We start from the raw sequence: 24,190 nt of genomic DNA, 5'->3' as shown, positions 1-24,190 counted from the left end.
CGCACCTTATGTGTCTGCAGTTCTGATAGGAAATATGCTCAATAACAGCATACAGCAGAATAAAATTTGGGGAACTTTCAGCGTGAATTTCTGATAAACTGAGCTTCAGGTTCATGCTCTTAATAACCTTTGAGTAGCTAATTGTCCTTAGAAATTTGATCTCACAGTGTTTGGAGTGGGTGCCCAGTGTGGCTGCTCCTGACCCAGGCAGAACATGTGGAAGAGAGTCAGAGAGAAACCAGGGTTGAAAAATATGAAACAGAAAATGATGGAAAGACTCTTACACTGATAATGCAGATACAGTTCTGCTCTTCTAAGGAAACCTTTTGAGTACTTGTCTATTTCAAGAAGCTGGTAATAACAGCATAACTGCTTGGTCCTGTTGGGGGGAGGGTGGATTTCTTAAAACCACCAACAACACAAACTGAAACTTGCTCCTCATCAATTCCTCCTGCTTCACAAGGTCAGGGATTATGGACCTAGAATTTCTATTCCAGTAACTGCCCTTTTGTTGTGAGCAACCTTATTTTGAGATTCTAGCCAAAACCCCTCAGAAATTAGGCTTAGGTTGGCAACTGCTGACAGCCTCAACATGTATTCCTAAAATTGGCCTCCCTGCCACTTCACACACTTTAAAATTTCCAGTGAATGTGGCTTTAACATATCCTGGCGAAATACCTCACTTCACACTTTTCCATGTTGAAATGCATCTGCCACTTATTAGCCCAAGTTGTCCAGAGGTTTTTTTTATATAGTCCTCCTTATGGTTTGGCAAATCCCCCTGCTTTTGTGTCACTTGAGACCAAGTATCTTCATCCGAAGGTAAGGGAAGGAAAGCTATGCTGACTATCCACTTCCACCACACAGCATTGTGGTGTAAGTCTGACAGCAAGTTGTCAATATACATTTTCTATCATGGATGATGGGTAACCATGGATTAACACGACTGTTTTCATTAACTTTAGAGTTTGGTTTTGTTGAGCTAATGACTTACTCGGTAAATAATCCTATATCTTAGCAAATACAACAGAATCATTGTAAGTGCAATAGGGTTTAATGAATTTCCCAGTTTTATAAATTCTTGATCTGCGTTAGTGTTTTCTTTTGGGATTGAATGCTGAGATTTTAATACTGTGTTGTCCCTTCACTGAACTCACTTCTTTTTAACAAAATTCTGTAAAACTTTCTTCAGAAGTCAAAACTTGAATTTTGCTTTCTTTTGAGAAAGCATCTTTGATGATTATGTTCTTGATATTACTGAAGTGAAGCTGTTGCAATCTATTCTCAAACTCAAAATATATTTCCTAATTATGGATACAGAAGTGGTTCCTAGGCTCATTGTTTAGCGTTGATGATTTTGTTCTAAATATTTTATGTTCATTCAAAGTCTATACTTAGTTGATTCCTAAAAATACCACATGAATGAAAGAAAGAATGATTATGAAAATTGCTTTGGGGTGTTTCAGTCTCTGAAACTGAGTGCAGATAACTTTAATTAAACTTGGCAAATTATGACAGAGATATTATAAATGTGGCAAGTGCTTCCATCATTTACCTGTTCCTCATGCAACAGGAAGAGGATACAGCTGTGGAAATGTCATTAAAACTGTCCTCCATTCATGTTGTCTTGTTGCATGACTTACCATATTGTGTATGTTGCCTGAATCTAATAATTTGCATCTGGCTGCTTCATTAAACAGAGAAATATTAGCATGCTGATGTGTTGTCACTTCACGTTTGCCTTGTGAAACATTCCAAGTAATAATAATATGTAATAAGATATAGGTTGCATCATTACTAAACAGAATATCACCATAGCTTGAGGAAAAGTGGAAAGTTTGAACATAACGTTTTGCATTTTCCTGAGTGAATAATTTGATTGATTTGATAAGAAAAGTGTACTGAGCTAGCTTGTTTGGTAGTCTTCTCGAAATGTCCAAGCTCTTGACGAATGCATTGTTATGACTACTTAAAAGCACTATCTAGTGTTTGTGATTTAGAGACTGAGATGGAACGTGCATGCTGCTGTCTCTGTTGTTTGGTCATTTATATGGAATGCTGATATTGAGGCCAATCCCTACCAAACAAAAAGGAGGATATGACAGCAAGCCAGTTGCTGGCATTTCCCTTGATGGCTGTATCTGTCTTCCACAGGGGGAAGGTATACACCAAATCCGGGAAGCTTTGAAGATTTTAGCAGAGAGGGTATTAATCTTGGAGACTATGATTGGTATTCATGGTGAGTAAAGGGAATAGATCAACATTTGCACTGAGTTTTGTGGCCAAGCACAACAGAATACACAACGGAAGGTTAAAGGTGAACTGTTTCGCTTATTTGGAACATTATTACCAGACTGAATTGTCTCAATCACATTAGATATAAGGAAGGAATTAAAATTAAAAGGATGTTACCACAGTATCAACAAAAGAAATCTTCCTTGTTGTGTGTCTGAGTGTGATGTTCAGTTCTCAGTACAAATCAATGCTGTAATGCTGCAATGTATGTATGTGTGTGTGTGTGTGTGTGTGTGTGTGTGGGAGTAATCAAATACCCAGACACTGAAACAGTGGGAACCAAGAAGGCCTGTGACTTATTCCAAAATAATCTCTTATACTGTGACAAAAAAATTATAACAAAAGCCTGCAAATAGCGTTGAAAATTTGCCATATCTACCAGCTAATCATTTGTAAAAAAAAATTTAAATAATAATTACTAAAATATTGAAAATGGTTAGAACATGGCTGACCTGGTTCCCGAGTCCTGCTCAAAACTAGTTTTTAACTGGGGAACAAAACATTTTCTGTTGCTGTTTTCGATCTCCACCAGGCTGTTAGTTGGCAGATGTTCCAAGATCTTCAAGCTGAATTAGAAGTTCTGGCTAGAAGGGTAACCTTACTGGAAGCCATCGTGTGGCCAGGTAACCAAGTGGTCAAACATTAAAAGTTGCAGAATTCATGCTTATGAATGACTTCTATTTTTAAACTGGCTAACAATCCTCCACAGCTTTGGATGGGAGTGATGCAGAGAAGGATTTAATTATCCTTCTTTTGCTAAGTATGGAATTTTAAATAATTTCAATCTTCAAGTAAGCAATGAAAACAAGCCATTGCACACACTCAAGAAAATCTGCAGATGCTGGAAATCCAAAGCAACACACACAAAACGCTGGAAGAACTCAGTAGGTCAGGCAACATCTATGGAAAAGAGTAGACAGTCAACATTTCAGGCTGCAGCCCTTCCTCAGGATTTCAGAAGAAGTGCCTCGGCCCAAAATATCAACTGTCTACTCTTTTCCATAGGTGGTGCCTGACCTGCAGAGTTCCTCCAGTGTTTTGTGTGTGTTGCTAATATACATGCTTGCTCTTTGAATTCTGTGTAATGCTGACAAATGATATGAAAATTAAAGCCATTGACTTAAGGCACTGGGAAGCATATCCTCTGTATTGATTATGATATAGGTACATTTTCATGATCTTGTACAAAGTTGAAAATATTAACAATTTATAAATACAAGAGATTACTTAGATGCTGGAAACTCAAGAGTAACACACACAAGATGCTGGAGGAACTCAGCAGGTCAGGCAGCATCTATAGAGAGGAATAAAGGGCCGACATTCTGGGCCAAGACTTTGCTGCCAATCTTCTTCCTGCTCTCACTTTCACCTGATCCATTTCTGACTCCTTGACTGACACAACAGTATCCATCTCATTCCATACCTCTTTCTGTTCGTAAGCCCCACCTATCCCAGCCAAAGCAAGGATAAGGTTCTCTTTGCTGTTATTTTCCACCCCTCAAGACTTCATATTGCATAGATCATCATCCATAATTTCTGCCAGTGTCTTTATAGGCATTTTGCACTCCCCTTTTCACCATTTCCTCTATGATTCTCTGGCTCACTCATTCATCTCCTCTAATGCCCACTCACCTTCTCACGGCACCCTCCTATGTTACCACAAGTGACGCCTTTTCTCCTCTTGCCACCATCCACAGAACCAAACAAGTCTTTCTAATTACTTTATTCTAATTTGATCTGGTGCCATGGTAGCATAGCGGTTAGCGCAACGCTGTTAGAGCTCGGGGCGTCAGAGTTCAGAGTTCAAACCCAGCATTCTCTGTATGGAATGCGTGGGTTTCCTCCGGGTGCTCTGGTTTTCTCCCACAGTCCGAAGGCATACTGGTTTGTAGGTTAATTGGTCGTTAAAAGTTGTCCCACGATTAGGCTAGGGTTGAATCAGTGGGTTGCTGGCAGCACAGCTCAAGGGGCCTATTCCGTGCTGTATCTCAATAAATAAACAAACAAACAAATAAATAAAGTTGATGCTCACAATATGGCCTCCATTACAATAGGGAAACCATTCACAGGTTGGATATCACTTTGCAAAGCAGCTCTGTTTACTCTGCGAGGGTGAGAGTGTGCAACCCACACCACACTTTGACCTCTCCCACCACTCCAGCAAAATCCAACGTGAAGTATGTCACTGTGCAGCTTTCGGGATGCAACAATAAATTCCGCTGATTTTGTGTAGCCAGCCTCCTGACTACAGGTCACCACGCTGTAGAAATAACCATGACTTCCTCTCCCGGACTTCCTTTTTCACAGCTGCTGTCTGACTTGCTTGGTTTTTCCAGCATTCTTCTTTATTTCACATTACTGGTAACCCTGTTCAAAGTAATTGAGTGATTTCTTTCCCCCTTATGAGCATTAAAATGTAACCCTCCGCCCCTTGCCTTTCACGGATGGCAGCCGCTTGCTGGGGGTGCACCTCCCACCTCATTTGCCTACTGACTGAGGAAAGTGAGTCAGTGCTTTTAAAGACATCTCTCCGACTGCCTCAGAAAGGAGTAGGAAAATGGAATGGGAAGGAAGCAGGAAAACGGAAAGCAAGAAGGAGAAAAACAAGTTGAGTGAGTGGGACAGATTGTGATTTTGCTGCGGAGATTACCCTGACTATGATTAGCATTGTGTTACCATGAGAGGTTGCAAGTGCCCGCCGTCTGATCCATAGATCGAGGGTCATACATAGAACACAGAAATCTACAACACATTACAGGCCCTTTGGCCCACAATGTTGTGCCAACCATGAAACTTACTCTAGAAACTGCCTAGAATTTCCCTAGTGCATAGCCCTCTATTTTTCTAAGCTCCATGTACCTATCTAAGAGGCTCTTAAAAGGCCTTATTGTATCCACTTCCACCACCGCCGTCGACAGTGCATTCCACGCACCCACCACTTTCCGTTTGAAAAACCTACCCCGACATTCCCTCGGTACTTATTTTCAAACACCTTAAAATTACGCCCCCTCTTGTTAGCCGTTTCAGCCCTGGGAAAAGGCCTCTGGCTATCCACACGATCAATGCCCCACATCATCTTATACACCTCTATCAGGTCACCTCTCATCCTCCATCGCTCCGAGGAGAAAAGGCCAAGTTCACTCACCCAATTCTCATAAGGTTTGCCCTCCAATCCAGGCAATGTCCTTGTAAATCGCCTCTACACCTTCTCTATAGTATCCACATCCTTCCTGTAGTGAGGTGACCAGAACTGAACACAGTGCTCCAAGTGGGGTCTGACCAAGGTCTTACGTAGCTGTAACATTACCTCACAGCTCTTGAACTCAGTCCCACAGTTGATGAAGGCCAACACACCACACACCTTCTTAATAACACTGTCAAACTGCACGGCAGCTTTGAGTGTCACAGACCCCAAGATCTCTCAGATCCTCCACACTGCCAAGAGTCTTACCGTTAATACTATATTCCGTCTTCAAATTTGACCTACCAAAATGAACCATTTCACACTTATCTGGGTTGGAGTCCATCTGCCACTTTTCAGACCAGTTCAGCGTCCTCTTGATGTCGCACTGTAACCTCTGACAACCCTCTAGACTATCCACAACACCCCCATAATGAAGTAGAGTTACAAGTTCACAAACCCCTTGACTTTTACAGAGGGCTGCTGCTCAATTTTTAATTAAAAATATACTTTGGAATAATGTCCAGGTACAAACTCATTTCATTGAGAGCATTTGGCACTCAATGAGAGCGTTGAGTTTCAAAGTTGGGTGTTAATGTTGTAGTTGTATGAGGCATTGGGAATACAGGTTGAGTATTCCTTATCCGAAATGCTTGGGGCTGGAATGCTTCGGATTTTGGATTTTTTCGGATATCAACATAATGAGATAGCTTGGGTTTGCCATTTCTGACTCTGAATTTACGTGCTACCGATAAGCAGTCTTTGTCTTCCACCTATTCATCACACAATAAAAAATTTTACACACCATTAATATATTGAAAATATAATGTGTGCATTGTAACAAAAGCAGCAACAACAGCATCGGGAGAGAATACCTGAATAAGCTGTTAATCAACAACTAAAAACGGCAGGCTTTCCCTTATGACACTCTATTTGTATTTCACTTTTTTTTAGGTTTTATATAAGACATAAAGTCAATCAGCACTGTGGACCTGTTCTGTTTTTAGATTTTCATCAGCAATGATCTTCGCTAACTCGGTAATGAATGCCTCTGCTGCTTCGTAAGCAGTAGACACTTCATGTTTTAAATCTTTAAAAATTTAATGTTCTGCCTTTTCTTAAATTTCTGCAACCAGAATATGCTGAATATTCACGGTTACTTTCAATTTTCAGTTCATCGTGATAGATCTTGCTTGTTTCATGACCGGCATGCCGTTAAAAGACATATGTCTGTTGCATCTGTGCACAGCTACATATCATCTCAAGAGAGCACGGACACAGGAGATGGCTTTAACAGGTGTATATACATTGCAGCAAAAGAGAAAGAGGAAGAACAACATGCATGCATAGACAACAGTATATGTGCAGACAACAGATCAATGTGTACATTACACTTCCTTCCCCTTTGATGCACCATCAATAACTCACACTGAGACGTAGGCGAGATATCGGCTTTTATTGACTGGAAGAAGGAACCAGGAGTGAGTGTCTATCATACAAGGTCCTGGAGACTGAGGCCGATCTTCAGGCCGCAGGTCTCCTTTATACAGGGGCCTGTGGGAGGAGCCACAGGAGCAGTCAGCAGGGGCGTGTCCCGACAGGCACATAGTTCACCACACCCTTTAGATTAATCCAACATAAAACTCTATTATGTACAAAACATTCAATTTCCTTTTAATAAACATGCTTTCAGAATAGCAGTGCAAAACTAACTTCACAGTTTTAAAGGTTCAGTCTTTTGGGTGGCATTTTGTTTCTTTCAGGATAGAGCCTCTGGACGTCTGGAGTGGCATCTGGTTTGGTAGGTCTCTTCTCTAAGACAATGTTCTCAGTTTCCGGTGTCACGTTGCTGTCAGTGACTTCATCGCTGAGAGATAAGTTCGGTGGCTGTAAGGTGTCCGCCTTAATGGATGCATTCGACTCAGGTGTCCTTTTCAGTTGGAACATCCGGTATCTGGTCCACATGACATCTCCTTGTCTGATCTCCAACATCCTCTGTGTACATCAGTGGTCCAGTTCTTGTAGCTATCCTACCAGGTGTCCAGTTGTCTTCTCGGTAATCACACGCTAAGACTTCCTGTCCAATTTCAAAGCTCCTTGCTGCTTCACTTGGCAACTGGCTGAACTGTTTATTCTGTACTTCCCTCTGTAGATCTGGTTTCAGGAGGTCTATGCGAGATCTCAGATTCCTGCTCATAGGTGTTTGTTGTCACATGAACAGAATTCCAACACACAAAAAGAAAGTTGTCCACCTTGTGCCGTAGAGAAATGTCGTCCTTGTCCAACGCTTTAATGGACTTCTTGAAGCTAACCCATTCGTTGCTGGGTGGTGATGATGAGCTGACTTAAAATATCTGATGCCATTTTTCTTCATGAAGTCAGAATACTTCTGACATGTATTGTGGTCAGTTGCCACTCACAATTTGTCCTGATAAGCCATTTCTGGTGAAGATGGTCCTCAGGGTAGAAACATTCTTTGCTGAGGTGGTTGACTTCATTGGTATAACCTCCAGCCAATTTGAATGAGCATCCACAGCAGTAAGGAATGTCCCAGCAAAGTCCATATGTACTCTGTGCCATGGTGAAGACAGCCACTCCCACAGTTTATAATAGTGCCTGTGGGTGTGCATTTTAAACTTCTTGGCATCTTGAACAGCTTTTGGCCAAGATTTTGATCTGTTTACTTATTCCCCTCTCAAACCTTCTGATTAGCATTAAGTAGTTGTGACAGCCTCTGGTTAGTGCTACCATTTGGGCTGCAGTTGCCTCTTGATGCCACACTGAAAGCTTTGATTGTGTGACAGTCTAGTTGGATTTTTTTCAACCATTTACGTCTTAAAAGTGCTGTCCCTCCACTTTTCACACATAAAGCTCTAACTGTTGTGTTGGCCGATGTCACATTTACTTTGTTTACCTTTGGGACGTACTTCTTCGCCTGTGTAAGTCTTTAGTATCTCTGAAGTCTTCTCTTATGGTAGCTTAGAAAACAGTCTGTTGTAGTCAGCCTCTGGAATTATGGACAAAGCAGACCCTGTATCCAGCTCCATTTACAGTTTTACACCAGACACATCTATTCTGACCCAGATTATTTTGTGATCTGTTTCAGTTACATTATACAGTTCTAGGCACGACAGCTCACCTTTGTCAGACTCCGTGTTGTCTGATTCTGTTTTACATTCAGTAATTTTGTACATTTGCTTAGTTTTGTGTTTGAGACTTTTCACTCAGTTGTGCTTTCAGTCTGCCTTGCACACTCTCTCTATGTGACCTTGTCTGTGACATTTGCTGCAAACTTTTTCTTTGAACCAACAGTCATTTGCATCATGCCACATCGATAACATTTTTGGCTTTTTACATCATTCAGGGACATTTTATGCACTTCACCTTCTAGTCTCCTTTTCTGTAGTTCTGCTGCAACCTTTGCTGCAGTCTCTAACGATATTGCAATGGTGAATGGCTGTTCTAAGGTAAGGTCTCTTTTCAACAATAGCCTCTTTTGAGTGCTTTGACTATGCATGCCACATTCAAACCTGTCCCTTAATGCATCAGAAAGTTTATCTCTAAAGTCACAGTACTGGGAAAGTTTACACAGTTCTGCAATGTATTCAGAAATGCTTTCATATTTTTTCGGGTTCCTCTTGTAACATTTAAATCTCTCAGCTATTACCAATGGTTTAGGGCTCACGTAATTTTGTAAAATTGTAACAATTTTGTCGAACATCTTGCTTGCTGGCTTTGCAAGGGAACTGTATGTTCTTGGGCCCGTTAAGCTAAGAAGTGTAGGGCTTTCTTTTGCTCCCCAACATTGTTCACGTTATAATGCAGTTCAACCCTCTCGATATACGACTCCCAGTTTTCATTAGTGCTATCAAATTTGTCAACTTTCCCGTCTGAAGCCATCACTATATTATTTTTCACTTTAGGTTTACTGCATCTTTCATCATTACTCACAAGTCCTTCGGCTTTCTTGTGTCTTTAACACTCACTGTTTCGTCCCATAATCATGTCATAACTGTCAGTGCAGTTCGTGACACTTTCTGACATTCAGGTTCATACTCATCGCCAATTTGTTATCCCTGTGCACAACTACATATCAATTAAATAAAACCATGGATGCAGGAGATCAATACGTAGTGCTAAGGGGGAGTATTGCTCTAATAGAAATAGATCCATACATTACAATCTTTACTCTTATATTGACAAATCTACTCTTTCAATATGCAATCAAGATCTTCATTTTTCATTTTATGCAGTGTTATTATACTTTTCTTTAACTTCTGCTTATTATATATGTGAGGTCACTTCTCAGAACTGTTTGTGACGTGTAGAGTCCTGCATATCACCTAGGAACCTTCCCAGCGCCTTATGGAAATTTCCATTTCTGATGTTATCTCAAAAAAAATTTATTTCAGAGGTTTCTGGATTTTTGAATACCTGGAGTGTTGTGTTCAGTTTTGGGCACCGTACTAAAGGAAAAATGTTATTGAACTAAAAAGAGGACAGAAAAGATTTACAAGAATATTGCCAGGACTTGAGTTACAGGGGAGAGTTTGGTCAGGCTAGAATTTTTTTCCTTAGAATGTAGGAGACCTAAAGTTAAACTTTTGAGGTATATAAAATCATGAGAAACATAAACAGGGTGAAGGCAGTCAGTCCCAGGTTAGGGGAATCAAGAACCAGAGGTCTAAGGTGAGAGAGGAAAGATTCAGGAAGAACTTGAGAAACCACTTTTCACATAGAACTATGAGCTGCCAGAGTAAGTGGTTGAGGCAGGTACAATAATAACTTTTAAAAGACAGCACATGGATAGGAAAGATTTTGAAAGATGAGACCAGCTTCGATGAGCTTCTTGGCAACATGGACCAGTTGGGCCTCCTTCTCCAATGTATGACTCTACAACTTCAGTTAAAAACATTGTATTTCATGACCTTTTATTACAGTTTCTATTGGATTAAAGGTGCTCCATTTTCTTCGCAGCCATTCAGAATCAAACATATCTTGCAACAGATTACACTGTAATGTACATTTTAAGAGTATCTCTTCACGTTTGTTAACCCACTTCATTGGGTTATCTTCGCTTGCTTATTCTCATTCCGTAGACCTAAATTGACAAATCAAAATGGATTTTAAAAGCCTCTACATCAGCATCTGCAAATTTTCTCATTTATGATTTTTAAAATATAATTTTTAGTTTTTTTAAGATAGGAAGGTCACATGCTACTATATCCTACCCTAGTCAGCAGGATTAATGGACATTCATTGTATACCACACTGTTGAATGGACTTCTAAACATGATGCCTAATTCTAACAAACAAAACACCTTATATAAAAATCAAAGGGCAATTGACATAACATTAATACTTAAATGAAAAATTCATGTATATTTAAAATGAAACAATAAGTTGAATAAACAATAACATATGCTTGTCACCATGTTAAAATTTTTAAATGATTTTTTGATTATGTCTTTGGTGATAACTATTTAAAGTGTGGCAGGGTAAAGATGCATCTCTACCAAAAGGGGAGTAAGGCACTCCTTCCCTCCGCTAGCCCGCAGGTCACCCTTGGGCAAGGTGTAACACCAGCTTAGCCCCCTGATCAGGGTCATCTTAAACTATGGTGCAGATGGTCAGTGGTCGTATAAGCAGCTGCTGTATATCGCAAGTCCTGGTTATGCAACCACTGACGTCCAGCAGACAAGCTCTGAAGAGTATTGATAATGGCTGTGGTCACCTGTCTTGTAAAGACACTGCCCAGGAGAAGGCAATGGCAAACCACTTCTGTAGAAAAATTTGTCATGGTCATGGAAAGACCATGATCGCCCATGTCACGACATGGCACATAACATAATCTTTGAAATGGAATACCTTTCTCTTTAAGCTTGGTCAAAGAATATATTAATAGCAAAGAAAATTGATGTTTTAATAATAGGAATATCATAATTATATTCCCCAAAATAATTTATAATGTTTTTATTGCAATAATAGTGCTAATACTACAATCCAGATTTTATTGAGTCAAAAGTGTGTTTGCGTGATTCAAACTCTGTACAAGGGGATGATAATGGAAACTGCAACTTTTAATATAACACACATAAACAAAATATATGTACAATCATTTGCACTAACTTGCAAAGAAAATGTTACCATGTTGTGTTGTTTAATTGGCTAAGTTCAAAGTTTAATGCATTAGTTATGTAGCATAAGTTTACATTGGTGTTTAATGTCTGCGGTTATTAGAATTTAATGATTTTCTTCATGTGACATGGATTTAGCATCAAGTGAATTCAACATTAGGAAAAAAATACAACTTTGAGTAACCAAAGCACATTCTGAATCATTGCATATGTGATGAAATGATTTCATGTTAAGCATATAAATAATTTTACTATTAACAAAAATGAGAAAGCCAAATGGCCTTTTAAAGTACCAATACAAAATTTGCTTAAAGTAGTGTGTTCGCAGTGGGTTCCTTTTTAACACTACCACTTTTTTTATAATCCTGCACTCAAGGGTGATGCAAAATCCTTGCTTAATTATCATAGCACTTAGCAAATTGAATTGTGAAACTCAAACTTTACATCATAATGCTTTTTATTCCGTGTTCTCATCCTTGCGTCTTTCTTTGCCTGGCATAGTGAATTGAATATATTGTGATAAAAGCATTATATTGAAATGACAGATTCTGTGATGCACAACCTATTAAAATAAAATGGTTGGCTTGACAGAAGCTTTCCAACTTATCACAGGTCCCAGCCTTTCAACAGAACACGTTTATCAAAGTATCAGTCTAGTTCCATAATCAACTGACAATTGTCTTAAATAACTGACTGATTTTCCTTTCTGCTTTTGTTGTTTTCCTGAGAAGAATATGACTTCCTTTTTATGTTCCCCTGGCTCCCAGTGTAAATGGGTTTCTGTCTGTTTGTCATTTTCCTTGTTGAATGTTAATTTTATTTGTAATCTGTTCACAATGTTGTTTGTGATTGTCTTTGTATGATAAATTCTCAGTTTCCTAGAACACATCTGACAGGGGCTGGTTAAACAAATGTACCGGTTAATAACATGTCAGGTTATCCCTCAGCACTGCCCTCTGTTGGTTTCATTGTTCCCTCAGACGAGCTGGTTACTGGAGTATGCCAGCTCATGAGATGATAGATGACCTAGCTTTTCTACTATGTTTTAAACAAAAATATACCTAAATTTACTCTGTTGAACTAAAGTGACGTGAATTAAAAATCTGAAATTTATGTTGAAAATTCTAGAAAGCCTTTCATAATCTGAAAAATACATCAAGCTATGTTCTTAGAAAACCTCTGTAGGGCCAATTTTCCCCAATGCAAAGCCACCTCATTTGCACATGCATTTAGAATTAAAATTATGATCATTTATTTACTTTTAGTCACATACATTTTATGAAGAAAATTTTATTTTTTTATCTCAGATTTTTGTTAATGATTTGTGAATTCCATAAGGACAGATTTCTTTTTCTGAGCTGCTATATCATTTTGGTTGCCTATACCAATCGTTATATCGGCATAAGACTTATCTAATGTACCCTCACAAAGAGGGTGTTTTCTGTCTTAATTGCTATAATTTAATAGAGTATTGGTCTAGTTCAGGGGTTCCCAACCTGGGATACACAGACCCCTTGCTTAATAGCATTGGTCCATGGCATAAAATGGTTGAGTTCCTGGTTTAGTTCAATAATCAACTAGAGAATAGTTAAAGAAAGTAATTTATTTTTGTTTTGTCCTCATTGGAAATATTAACCATTAAATGGGTATTCTGGGTATTCCCAGATTTACTGTTTTTATTGCAAATTTTAGAGAAGTACATTTGTTTGATTTGCCTAATAAACATCAAAGTATATCTTTAGGAAACAACGTTTATTGAAGACATAATGCAAAATAAAAACTAAAGCTCTATAAAGATGGCCATTAAATTATGTGGAGAGAAATAACTCAACATTATCTTGTAGGATATAATAATTTTCATATCATTAACTAGTCATAGTCCGTATAGATCTCTATCGACAAATTTTGTTTTTTCTCCATCCTATCACATCACTTATATTGAAAATTAAGAAACAGTAAAGTGATAAAGTTTTATTTTAGTACCAGTGCATATGTGCAGTCAAATGAGTATTTCTAAATTACATACTTCAATTTTCAAGCTTTGGCAACCCTGAAGAAAACACAATGCGCCCAAACAGACTGAAAACTCAATTTTCCAAATTACTGCGTTGTCCATAAATTACTTGAGGTGGTGCTGTTAGTGAACTGAAAATACGCAGCTGTGTTTTCAAATAATCAATATATAATAGTGACTGCATTTATTAATACCTATTTCACACCCAGCTTTTTTGCAGTCACTATTTGATAGTGTGTGTTGTTGACGAAGCCACCTTTTACCCACTGAACTTACTGCATTGTCTTTGTCACAGAACCTGATCATGGCTCTGGGGTAGATCCTTACGCTACCATACCTCCCAATTTCTTCAGAGGCAAGCGAGGCAGCTTTGCCGCCTACAAGATTATCTCGCACAGGCTTGCACACAAAACTGAAGAAAAGTGACGAAGGACAAATGTAAATGTCAGCCAGTGTAAGCAATGTGGTGCCGCCCTGCAACAGCAGGTGGCAAACTGGGTAAGCAGATTACCAAGCCGCTGGAACTGTTATGTTTGTCCTGTGTGTAATACAGCAACGGACTAACTTGATTTGCCCTGTTAACTGTGGCGTTTTCCTCTATGCGTACTGAAAACGATTTAAATTCTAGGCTGCTTTCCTAATAGGAATCTCAGAGATATGGTATAGATTATCACACATTGGTTCACCACGGTTGGCTATTCTGTGTGTGTGTGTGTGTGTGTTTTTCTTAATGTACACAACCTCTGGTGAATATTACATACAGCAGCCTTTGATGTTTCCTCTCGTTTGAAAATGTTTACTTTGCCTTTTACTTTGTATCACAAGTAGATTAATGATTCCAAATTTCTGTATAATCATTCTATTGCCATCACCTGACATTATGTACTTCAATCATAGTTTAATTACATGGAAAAGATAGTTATTTTTTAATGAGACACTGTCCCTTGGCCACCTTCCATCTTGTTTCACAAGATTGTTTAAGATCATTTCCTGTACACAAGTGTAAGGAGCATGAAGTAATTGTTACTCCAATGCAGCACAAAAAAAAACAGAGAAGATAAAGAACACAATAGTAATAATAGTTTTGAAAAACATAATAAATATGAATACTACACAAGATAGCTTCTATACATTGATCAATTGTACATCCATAAAGTGACATTAGGTTGTACGTAAGGTGACTGACTGGAAATAATAAAGTAGTGGTGGAGTTAGTGGGTGGAGGTGTTGGTCAGCCTTACTGCTTGGGGAGAGTAACTGTCTTTGTGTCTGGTGGTCCTGGTATGGATGGGAGTGGGACAAACAGTCTGTAAGTAAGCGGGGTATCTCTAAAAATGCATAACTGCTGACTGAAGGTAGAATTGTTCAATCTTGTTTATATTCAGATTGAGATAGATTTGCCCACTGACCTCCTCGTACTCAGGGTATTCACACTTTTATTTTTGAAAATGGATCTGCCAGCAATGATTAGGATGTAAACTATTTTAGATCAAATGAAACTATTTTAGAACAAGAACAGAGATTCACATTACTTTTCCTCTCTTTGAAGTGTTTTCATAAGAGCAAAGCACATAAATTTGACACTTTGCTGATAGTGTAAGACTTGGTTTCGGGGTCCACCTCCTCCCAGTCCTTCAACCCTTCATTATTTGTGAGTGAAAATTAGAATCACAATGCATTCAAATAATTTTTTTACAACTGGAATGAATCTTTGGGAGATACTTAAAAAATAGGATGTGTTTCTTAGGTTATATTAAAACTGTTTTGTTGATATCCTGTTACATTAAGAAACTAAGGGATGGTAAAGGATTTTTCTAAAGAGCTGTTGCATTTGTTTTCCCGTGACAAAAATAAATACAATTTAGAAATTTCATGCACAACACTAAACTATGGATGCCTTATCGACACATTAAAGACTGTCTTTTCCTATCCTATCTGAACATTAGATTTCTGCAATTTTTATCTTATTAGTTGTGTATTTCTAGTTCTAACAGTTAAATATTAAAATAGCCAATCAGCAAAACATATGGCTAACTTTTACATCCATTCAATACACACCAGGGAAATGAGGATTACATCAAAATAAAAAGGACATCTCACCATATAGGCATGAAGACGTACTACAAGTAGTTATCTCCAGATATCTCTGAATTTGTACTTGAAGGTAGCATTTCAATTATGCTCATTTAAATGTGTCTTACTGGTGCTAAGTGTGCAGTGTTTAATTTTGTAATTAAAGCAACTTGCGACTCTGATTTGGTTTGTATTTGTTTATCTGCGGAATTTTGTATCTTGACTATGTGCTTTTAATGCAGGTTGCTCGCGAAAGTATTCACTTACTCACTATATGTACAATGTGCAACTTATGGTGCCACTGTGTTTTCACGATGCAGTTTTTAAGGCGTACAGTACTTACTTCCATGTACAGAGCAATGTTTTATACCACCTATGACATGTGTGTCAAAAATATTCATTAAAAGGTAAATTAATTCTTTCGAGCTTTTCATTATGTTGTGCTTTTTGCATTATGTTTGAAGTCATTAAGCAATATTAATGAGTCACGTATCGCTGCAGTGGGGCTTGGGCCCTAATGCAAGGCACGATCCTGTGCTTGGACAACTTGAACACCGGCCAAATGGACTGGAAAGGTAGGGTGTAAGGACAAATTCATTTGCTCTCCCACGATGATCAATTCTCTCTCCACAGCGATGAGGCCGTGAGACTGCTTTGGCTGCTGTGCTTTGTATCTGTGAGCTTCGCAGAAATTTGCCCCACTAATGTGATGAACTGAGACCAAGGCTTTGGGCCTACTCCGAGGATTCGGAACTATGGACTCAGTTTGGTCCGAGATGCTTTTTCTTGCTTCTATGGCTTGCGCAGTCTGTGTTCTTTCTCTTTCTCTGCACATTGGGTGTTAATCTTTTTTTTAATTGGATTCTTTTGGGTTTCTTGCTTTGTGGCTGCCTGCAAGCAGACAAATATCAATACGTACCTTGATAATAAATGTACTTTGAACCCATGATTATATATTCAAAAGATTATAAGATAACAAGTATAATTAGAGTGTTTGGCCCATTGAATCTGTTCCAACATTTCATAATGGCTGATCCATTCTTCCTCTCAGCCCCTATTTCTTGCCTTGTCCCCATGTCCCTTCATGCCCTGGCTAATCAAGAACCTAACAACCTCTGCCTTAAACATACCCTTTGACTTGCCTTCCACAGCTGTCCATGGCAACAAATTCCTGGTTCACCACTGTGTGGCTAGAATAAATTCTTCCTCACCTGCGTTCTAAAAGGACGTCTTTCTATTCTGAGGTTGTGACCTCCGGTCTTAGACTCCCCCACCATAGGAAATGTCCTCTCCACATCCACTCCATCAGGGTACTTCAAGAACACTTACTAATCACTGTCTCTTGCACTGAACTGTTAGCCCCCAACAGCATACCTGTCCACTATGTTCTGCCTGGTGCAGGTCTGACATCGGGACTCATACACGAGATTCTTCAGCCAAGCAAAGAGAAACAGAGTAAGTTTCCAATTGTGTTCCTCAATTTTGTCCTGACGCCTGTAAACTCCAGGTGGAATACAAAACATATTGAACAGTCCAACTAATCCTTTATCATGGTTGGAAAGGCCTGACTAAACCACCCCTTGAACTTGAATCCTGTATTTAGAGCTGTTACTCCATTCGCTGCTTACTGAATGGGACTGGAGCCAGCGAAGAATTGCCCACTACCATTTTCTCAGGTTTGATTCATTGTCATCACCTTCTGACTCGCATGTGACTAAGCCCATTCAGTTATCAGCACCAGATGTCTGAAATTGAGTTCAAATACCCAAGTAGCCTGTGTTACAAAGAAGTTGTTGTAACAAAGGTTCTTAACCCTTTTTATGCCAAGGACCCCTTTGGCAGTCCGGTGAAGCCTATGGACCCCTTCTCAGAATGATATATTTAAATATATAAAATTAAATACATAGGATTACAGAATAAACCAATTATAATTGAAATACAGTTAGAAAAATATTTTAAAGCACAGATTTGTGATATAGTAATATATATGCTTTTTTATTAACACATTAAATAACAGCACTGTATATTTAAAATATAGGTAAGTTAAATTTAAATCTTATTTTTAAAGCCATATCGGTGTGAAGGCTGTATAAGTCCATTAAACTGTAGGGTGGACATTGACAAAGCAACACATGCCATGTTGGATATCCATTCAAAAATATCTGTGATTTGTATTGGTGGCAAAGTCACGAGCACTACTAATACTATGGTTTGTTCCCTACATTCGTAATCAAAGGAAATGCTAAATTTCAGTTAGGGGTCAGTGCAAATAAAGATCTAATTTTTTTTCCCATCCAAGTTCACAAACCCCCTGGAATCTATCCATGGACCACCAAGGGGTCTGTGGATCCCAGGTTAAGAACCGTAGCATTATAATGTGTAATAACATTCCTTTTTGTATGATTACTTAATAGATACAATTTCTGATAGATTTTATTTCCTCAAAATACTTTGCTGCATGGATTATCAAATTCCGCTTTTGGAATAACAACATTTTAACAAGATGAAGGCAAAAATAAGCAAAAATAACATAGATAATAAATTTACTTTGAACTAAGTTTGTATATGTTGCCAGATACAACCTTGACATTCAGTTTCTTGCAGACATTCACAGGAAAAAAGAAATACATACAATTATTACAAAATCTATTCAAGAACGACTGAGAAACAATGAATTGGCAAGAGGAAAAGCTGTGCAAATAAAAATAACATAAAGAATATGAGTTGTAGAGTCCTTGAAAATGAGACTGTAGGTCAAAGAATCTGGTAATAGGCAGTATCTGTAAAAGCAAAGGGATAATCAAAAATTTCAGGTTGAAACCCTGCATCAGTTGACGATCCCTTTCCCTTCACAGATGCTGCCTGACCCACTGAAATTCTCCAACAGTTCGATTTTTGCTACAGATCTCAGCACCTGTGATCTCTTGTGTCTGACATTTAATGTCCAATTGGCTCCAAGATGGCATGGTATGTAAACATTTTGTGGAAAGCTGTGGGATTTATGGGTCAACCAGTGGCACAGCTAGTAAAATCATCATCTTACGGTGCTGGATGCCCTGGTTCTATCCTAACCTTGGGTGATGTCTGTGTGGAGTTTGCACGTTCTCCCTGTGACCATGTGTGTTCCCTCTGACCACATCAAGCTTCTGACCACATCACAAAGAAGTGTGGGTTAATAGGAATTTGGCCACTATAAACTGCCCTGAGTATGGAAGTGGTGGAATCTGGGGCGAGTTGATTGGAATGTGGGGAGCAGAAAAAGTGTAAATTGATTGATGTAAGTTTTAGCAGAGCATTGAAAAATATATAAGTTGCTGAATGTAAATGGGTAGTTGATGGTCAACATGGTTTCTGAGCTGAAAGGCCTACTTCTGTGTTAAAAAGATCTGATTTGTGACCTGCACAAACTAACATAAAATGTCTATATTTAGCACTTCTTTCATTAATTTGTGCACACTTCTCCATCATTTAGCAGATATTCAACTGGATAGCACTTTATCCTTTGTTGTCACAATGGCATCTTCTCCAACTTGATCTTCTACCAGGAGATTGATGGCACCCTCCACCTTCCCTGAAGCAGCCAGAGCTAAAACAGCCTTTTCTGTTGAAAACCCCATCTGCTGTAATTGCTGTAGTCTGAGAGAAGGACAATGAAAGCATAGATTGAAGAAGCTGTATTTTACATATAGTACTGTGTGCAGTAGTCATCAAACCAATGGGCTGAATCTTGCCAACTTTTGTTAAAGGGTTCAACCATAACTGAAATTAAGTTGCAGATTTCTGTGTAAAGCAGTGAAATTATAGGAGATTGGCAGATCCAGAATGCTGAACTCCATGTGGATGAGATTCCTCATATAAGCAAGAAATCTGCAGCTGAATCCCAGAATTACCCCTTAATTTGTAGAACAAGGAATTAAGAGACAACATTCCTATCATTATCTTTCTGTAACATTTTAATGAATTAAATGTTAGTTTTATTAGAAATTATTTTTTAAAATAAACAAAATTTACTTCAATTTGAATAGATTTTAAATATCTCTGAATATCAGAAAATTAACCCTTTAAAAAAATTTAGTGGATGAACTCTGAGAGCGACTTCTAATTTCCAAATATGTATCAGTCTGAGGAAACCTAGTATTTATAAGTTTCAAAAACTCCTCCACTTGAAATTAAATGTTGTTCTAAATAAAACATTTGTATAATTTTATATATAATTAAGGAAATGTGCTGAACAGCAAACTGAAGTTAAATAGGCAATGAATCTTTAGAGTGCACCCCTTCCTCCACACAGAGATTAAAGTTCTGAACATTACTCCAATGACTAACTAAATAGATTAGTTCTTTTGCGGTCTATTGTACTGTCACTCTGGTTATACCAGGTACCCAACTTTAATACTTTTTAGCATAGAAAATGACAAAGTAGTGGCTTGTGGAGTTTGGGACTTACAAACCAAACATCAATTTTGTGAAACCCGCAAATAAGCAGACCCAGAGTTAACTAATGAAAACTAATTTTTTTTTTAAATCAGCAGATTTTGGAAAACTAAAACAAAAACAGAAAATGCTGGAAATACTCAGCAGGTCAGGCCACATCTGGAGGAAAAGAAAAAGAGTCAACGTTTCAGCTCATAGATCCTTGTGAACTGATCACTTGTATCCAAAAGCATTTTAAGTATAATCTAACGATTTCTGAAATTTTGCTTTTGGAAGCATTCCTCTAGACATGTGATTCCTGGACTTGATAAGAGTAAAAACTAGGAACCAAAGCTTTGCCAGAGCGATGCCCAGTTCAAGTTAGAGGACCGTTATCTCATATGCAATCTGGGTCATCTACAATAGTATGAAGAATAAATTTTCTAATTTCTTATCTCCTGTGTTCACCACTCTTTCTCTCTTTCTGATTCATCTCCAGTCCCGGCATCTTCGTCCCCTTTCCCTTACACTCTTTTAGGGCCCCATTGTCCATTTTCACCCTCTTCCTCTTGGTTCCACACACCTATGACCCATACATTTCACCCAGCAGATCCCCTCCCCATCTGGTTCTCTCTGCCATCACCTCTCCGCTAAAAAGTCATCGATACATCAGATCCCAGCACTGCTGGCGTTTACATTCCTGTTGATCACCCTCCAGCAGCTGTCCTCACCTTCACCCTCCTCTCATGTCACGTGGGGGGTGGGGGGGGAGATTTGGCTTATTTGTCAGTCCAAATCTGCTTCTGCAGTGTTGGTCATCAATTGGCCCATTTAAAAGTTGCATCAGCTCTTTCCCTTTGGTTGCCTCGTGTGCCATGGCACCAGAGTCCGGTTTCAAGCACCTCACGGGTATAAAAATAATGCGTATGGGAGGCTTGCCCTTTCACTTAACAGCTTCTCACCCCTCACCTCTTCAAACTGTATCTCCCATCTCTACTCTCAGCCCTCACTCCCTTACCCCTCACATATGGTGCTCGACTCGCTGAGTTCCTCTATCAGTTTGGTTTTCTGAACCAGATTTAGCTGTAACTCTGTTTGAAATTAAGAATTCTATGAAATAAAACAAGACATTCCAAACTATTTTGTTGCCTTTCATTTGTTGAGAGTGACTCACCGTAGAGAGGACACTGACGATTTAGGTACTTCCAGTTTCCTGCTCTGATCTGATTCTTTTAAGGAGGCAGCAATACTAGCATGTAAAAGATCCTCATCTGTGAGAAGGCCACATCTAGCAGCAATATAAATTTCATCTGGATTCATATGATAAAATTCAGGGAGACAATGGCTAGGATCCAGCCGGTCAGAATATGCAGAACTACAGGGATTATCAGAGTATGCTTGGAAATTACTGGCTCCAATTGATCCAACATGCGGTTGTGAAGAAGGCAATATTATCTGGTTGGGGATCTCAGTCCACTGAGAATCTATTTCAATGTTGCAGCTATTACTGTCTTTTGTAAAATGATCAATCACTTGAGATGATGTGTGAGTTTTGGCCTCAGTAACAGGGTACCTGCAAATATGAAGGTACATAGAGCATTGTATCAGCTTTTTGAAGTTAGTCATAATAGAACCAAAGCTGAAGTTATAAACAGATCAATACAGAATAATTCACATTATTCAGATGTAAACAAATACTGCTTAACATAATACACAATACTTACTCATTAACAACAATTAGAGTACTATAAATAATTACAAGACTCCTATTGGTTAGCTGAAGCCCTTATAATTAAATGGAAAATGCCACTAGGGTTTCAAAATTAGATGAGAGATAAGAAAAGCTTTTTGTTAGAATCAAAATCTGGTTTAATATCACTGGCATATGTCATGAAATTTTTTAACTTTGTAGCAGCAGTACAATAATACATGATAAATACAGGGGGAAAGGGGGAAACTGTATATATACATATATGTACATACACACATATATATAATAGCTAAATTAGTGAAGTAGTGTAAAAACAGAAATTTTAAAATAAGTAGTGAGATAGTTTTCATTGGTTCAGTGTCCATTTAGGAATTGTATATCAGAGAGGAAGAAGCTGTTCCTGAATCACTTCAGTGTGTGCCTTCAGGCTTCTGTACCTTCTTCCTGATGGTAACAATGAGAAGAGGGCATGTCCTGGGTGGTGGTCCTTCATGATTGAAGCCTCTTTTCTGAGACACCGTTTCTTGAAGATGTTTTGGATACTGTGGAGTCCCCATGATGGAGCTGACTAAATTTTACGTCTATATTGACTAAACAAACAAGTTTTCACCAACTGGAAAGAGGTGTACAGAAATGAAATTCAGGATCTGATATTAAGAATACTACTCTTTCAGATACTTATCAATTGATATACAAGACATATTTTCAATCTGCACACATGATATGGAAGTTGGAAGCAATGATGAATTTGCAGAAGTCTTCAGAAGAAAATAGACTGGTCCACAACAAGAGGTGACTGAACCAACACAAAACATAAACCTACTTGATCTTCTCACCAATAGACAAATAGCTGCTGCATTTCTGTAATAGGGATGACAAAGTCCAAGGACATCTTCTATCAGGTTGTAAAGTACCACTTCCAAACTTGAGATTCAGAATAGATATGCATTAAACACTAGATGATTGGTTTGAATTGCACCAAAACTACTCAGTGTAGTCCAAACTTTGAATTTGAAGACTTTGTTCAAAAAGAAACTCTAAGACATGCGATGACATGAAAGAAAAATTTAATTGAAGTAATTGTAAATTGAAATCAAGAGACCTTCTCCTGGATGGAGACAATTCCAGCACAAAGGGGAATGTTGGTTATTGTCAGAAGAGTTCATTTGAGAAAGATCAAGGACTCAACCATCTTCAGCTACTATTATCAGTTAATTTCCCCTCGCCATCAGAAGTATTTGCTTAACAATGTGACCCATTAACAATTCTTCAGTCAGTGCCTGCAGGAAACAAGACTTGGAAAACATCCAGGTCTGATCCAATTAGTGGTATGACACAGTGCCATGTAAATAGCAGTCAATGACCATCACAAATAAGAGTGGTAAACTGTGTCTCTTTATATTTCAAAGCTTAACAATCAGCATACTCTCTCAGCCATGACAGATGATCACCACTGTCAATTAGTAAATTGTGTCAGAAATGTGTTCCCCGCTTACCTGCATGTGTGTAGCTTCAGTTACTTTCAAGTTCAATATCATCCAGGAAAAAGGACCTGGCTTGTAGCCCAGCCTATTCAAAACTGCTGCATAATAGACAACACCCTGTTGAACCTCCTTTGCATTCTCTACAATACAACAATGTCCTTACTATCAGAATGTTGCAACAGTACCAAAACATTCCTGCTCTTATATTCTATGGCCAAGCTAAAAGGTATTCTGCACATCTTCTTATTCACCCTGTTAAACAATGGTGTCACCTTCATGGATTCTTGTACATTAAGATCTCTGTGTTGCTCAATGCTCCATAGGGTCCTATTATTCATTATGTCCTACCCTTATTGTTGTTCAGTCATTAAGTCAAGTCCAACTCTTCATGTCCTCATGGACCATAGGGTTTTCATGGCAAGATTACGGAAGTAGATTGCCAGGCCTTTCTTCCATGCAGATACTGCTGCTGCCCAGGTTGGGACCCAGCTGGGTTGGAACTCGGGACCATCTGTGTTCAAATCCAGTGCTGATGCCACCACACCATCAGCCTTATTCCATATTCCCAAACGCACCCTCACACTTATCAGTAGCAAATTTGTTCTACCATTGCTCAACCCATCTTATCAACTCATCAATGTTGGCTTATACACTAAGACTACCCTCTTCGATAGCAATAACACCATTAATCATCATGCTTTCTGAAAATTTACTAACCTTACTGCCTATATGCACGCCCATATTATTAGTGTATATAGCAAACAGAAAGAGACACAGCATCAGCCCCTGTGGTACACTACTGGTAAGAATTTACAACCACAGAAACAACATTCCACGATCACTGCAACCTACTGCCAAGACAATTTTGGATTCAATTGGCTA

General features: G+C 38.6%; 2 protein-coding genes across 6 annotated transcripts in view; one reads left to right on the top strand and one right to left on the bottom strand.

Moving 5' to 3' along the window:
- Positions 1–16,123, top strand: part of emid1 (EMI domain containing 1) — a 466,983-nt gene extending 450,860 nt beyond the window's left edge. For 2 of the 5 annotated variants that reach the window (XM_059988080.1, XM_059988079.1), the window contains 2 exons: positions 2,155–2,239; positions 13,923–16,123. In XM_059988080.1, the coding sequence (XP_059844063.1) occupies positions 2,155–2,239; positions 13,923–14,053 (216 nt within the window). In that variant the 3' untranslated portion in view covers positions 14,054–16,123. Of the gene's footprint in view, positions 1–2,154; positions 2,240–2,827; positions 2,919–13,922 lie in introns of all 5 variants that reach the window. The other 3 variants (XR_009515419.1, XM_059988082.1, XM_059988081.1) reach the window with 3 other exon arrangements.
- Positions 16,124–16,266: 143 nt separating this feature from the next.
- The window catches only part of rhbdd3 (rhomboid domain containing 3), a 33,094-nt gene continuing 25,170 nt past the window's right edge, over positions 16,267–24,190 (bottom strand). The window contains exons 4-5 of the mRNA XM_059988084.1: positions 21,288–21,686; positions 16,267–19,336 (exon numbers count right to left, since the gene is read on the bottom strand). Coding sequence (XP_059844067.1) covers positions 19,180–19,336; positions 21,288–21,686 — 556 coding nt within the window. The 3' untranslated portion in view covers positions 16,267–19,179. The remainder of the gene's footprint in view (positions 19,337–21,287; positions 21,687–24,190) is intronic.

Source organism: Hypanus sabinus, chromosome 13, assembly GCF_030144855.1.
Source record: "Hypanus sabinus isolate sHypSab1 chromosome 13, sHypSab1.hap1, whole genome shotgun sequence".
Taxonomy (NCBI): domain Eukaryota; kingdom Metazoa; phylum Chordata; class Chondrichthyes; order Myliobatiformes; family Dasyatidae; genus Hypanus; species Hypanus sabinus.
The sequence above is the reverse complement of the archived record's forward strand: the minus strand, read 5'-3'. Positions and strand labels throughout refer to the sequence as shown.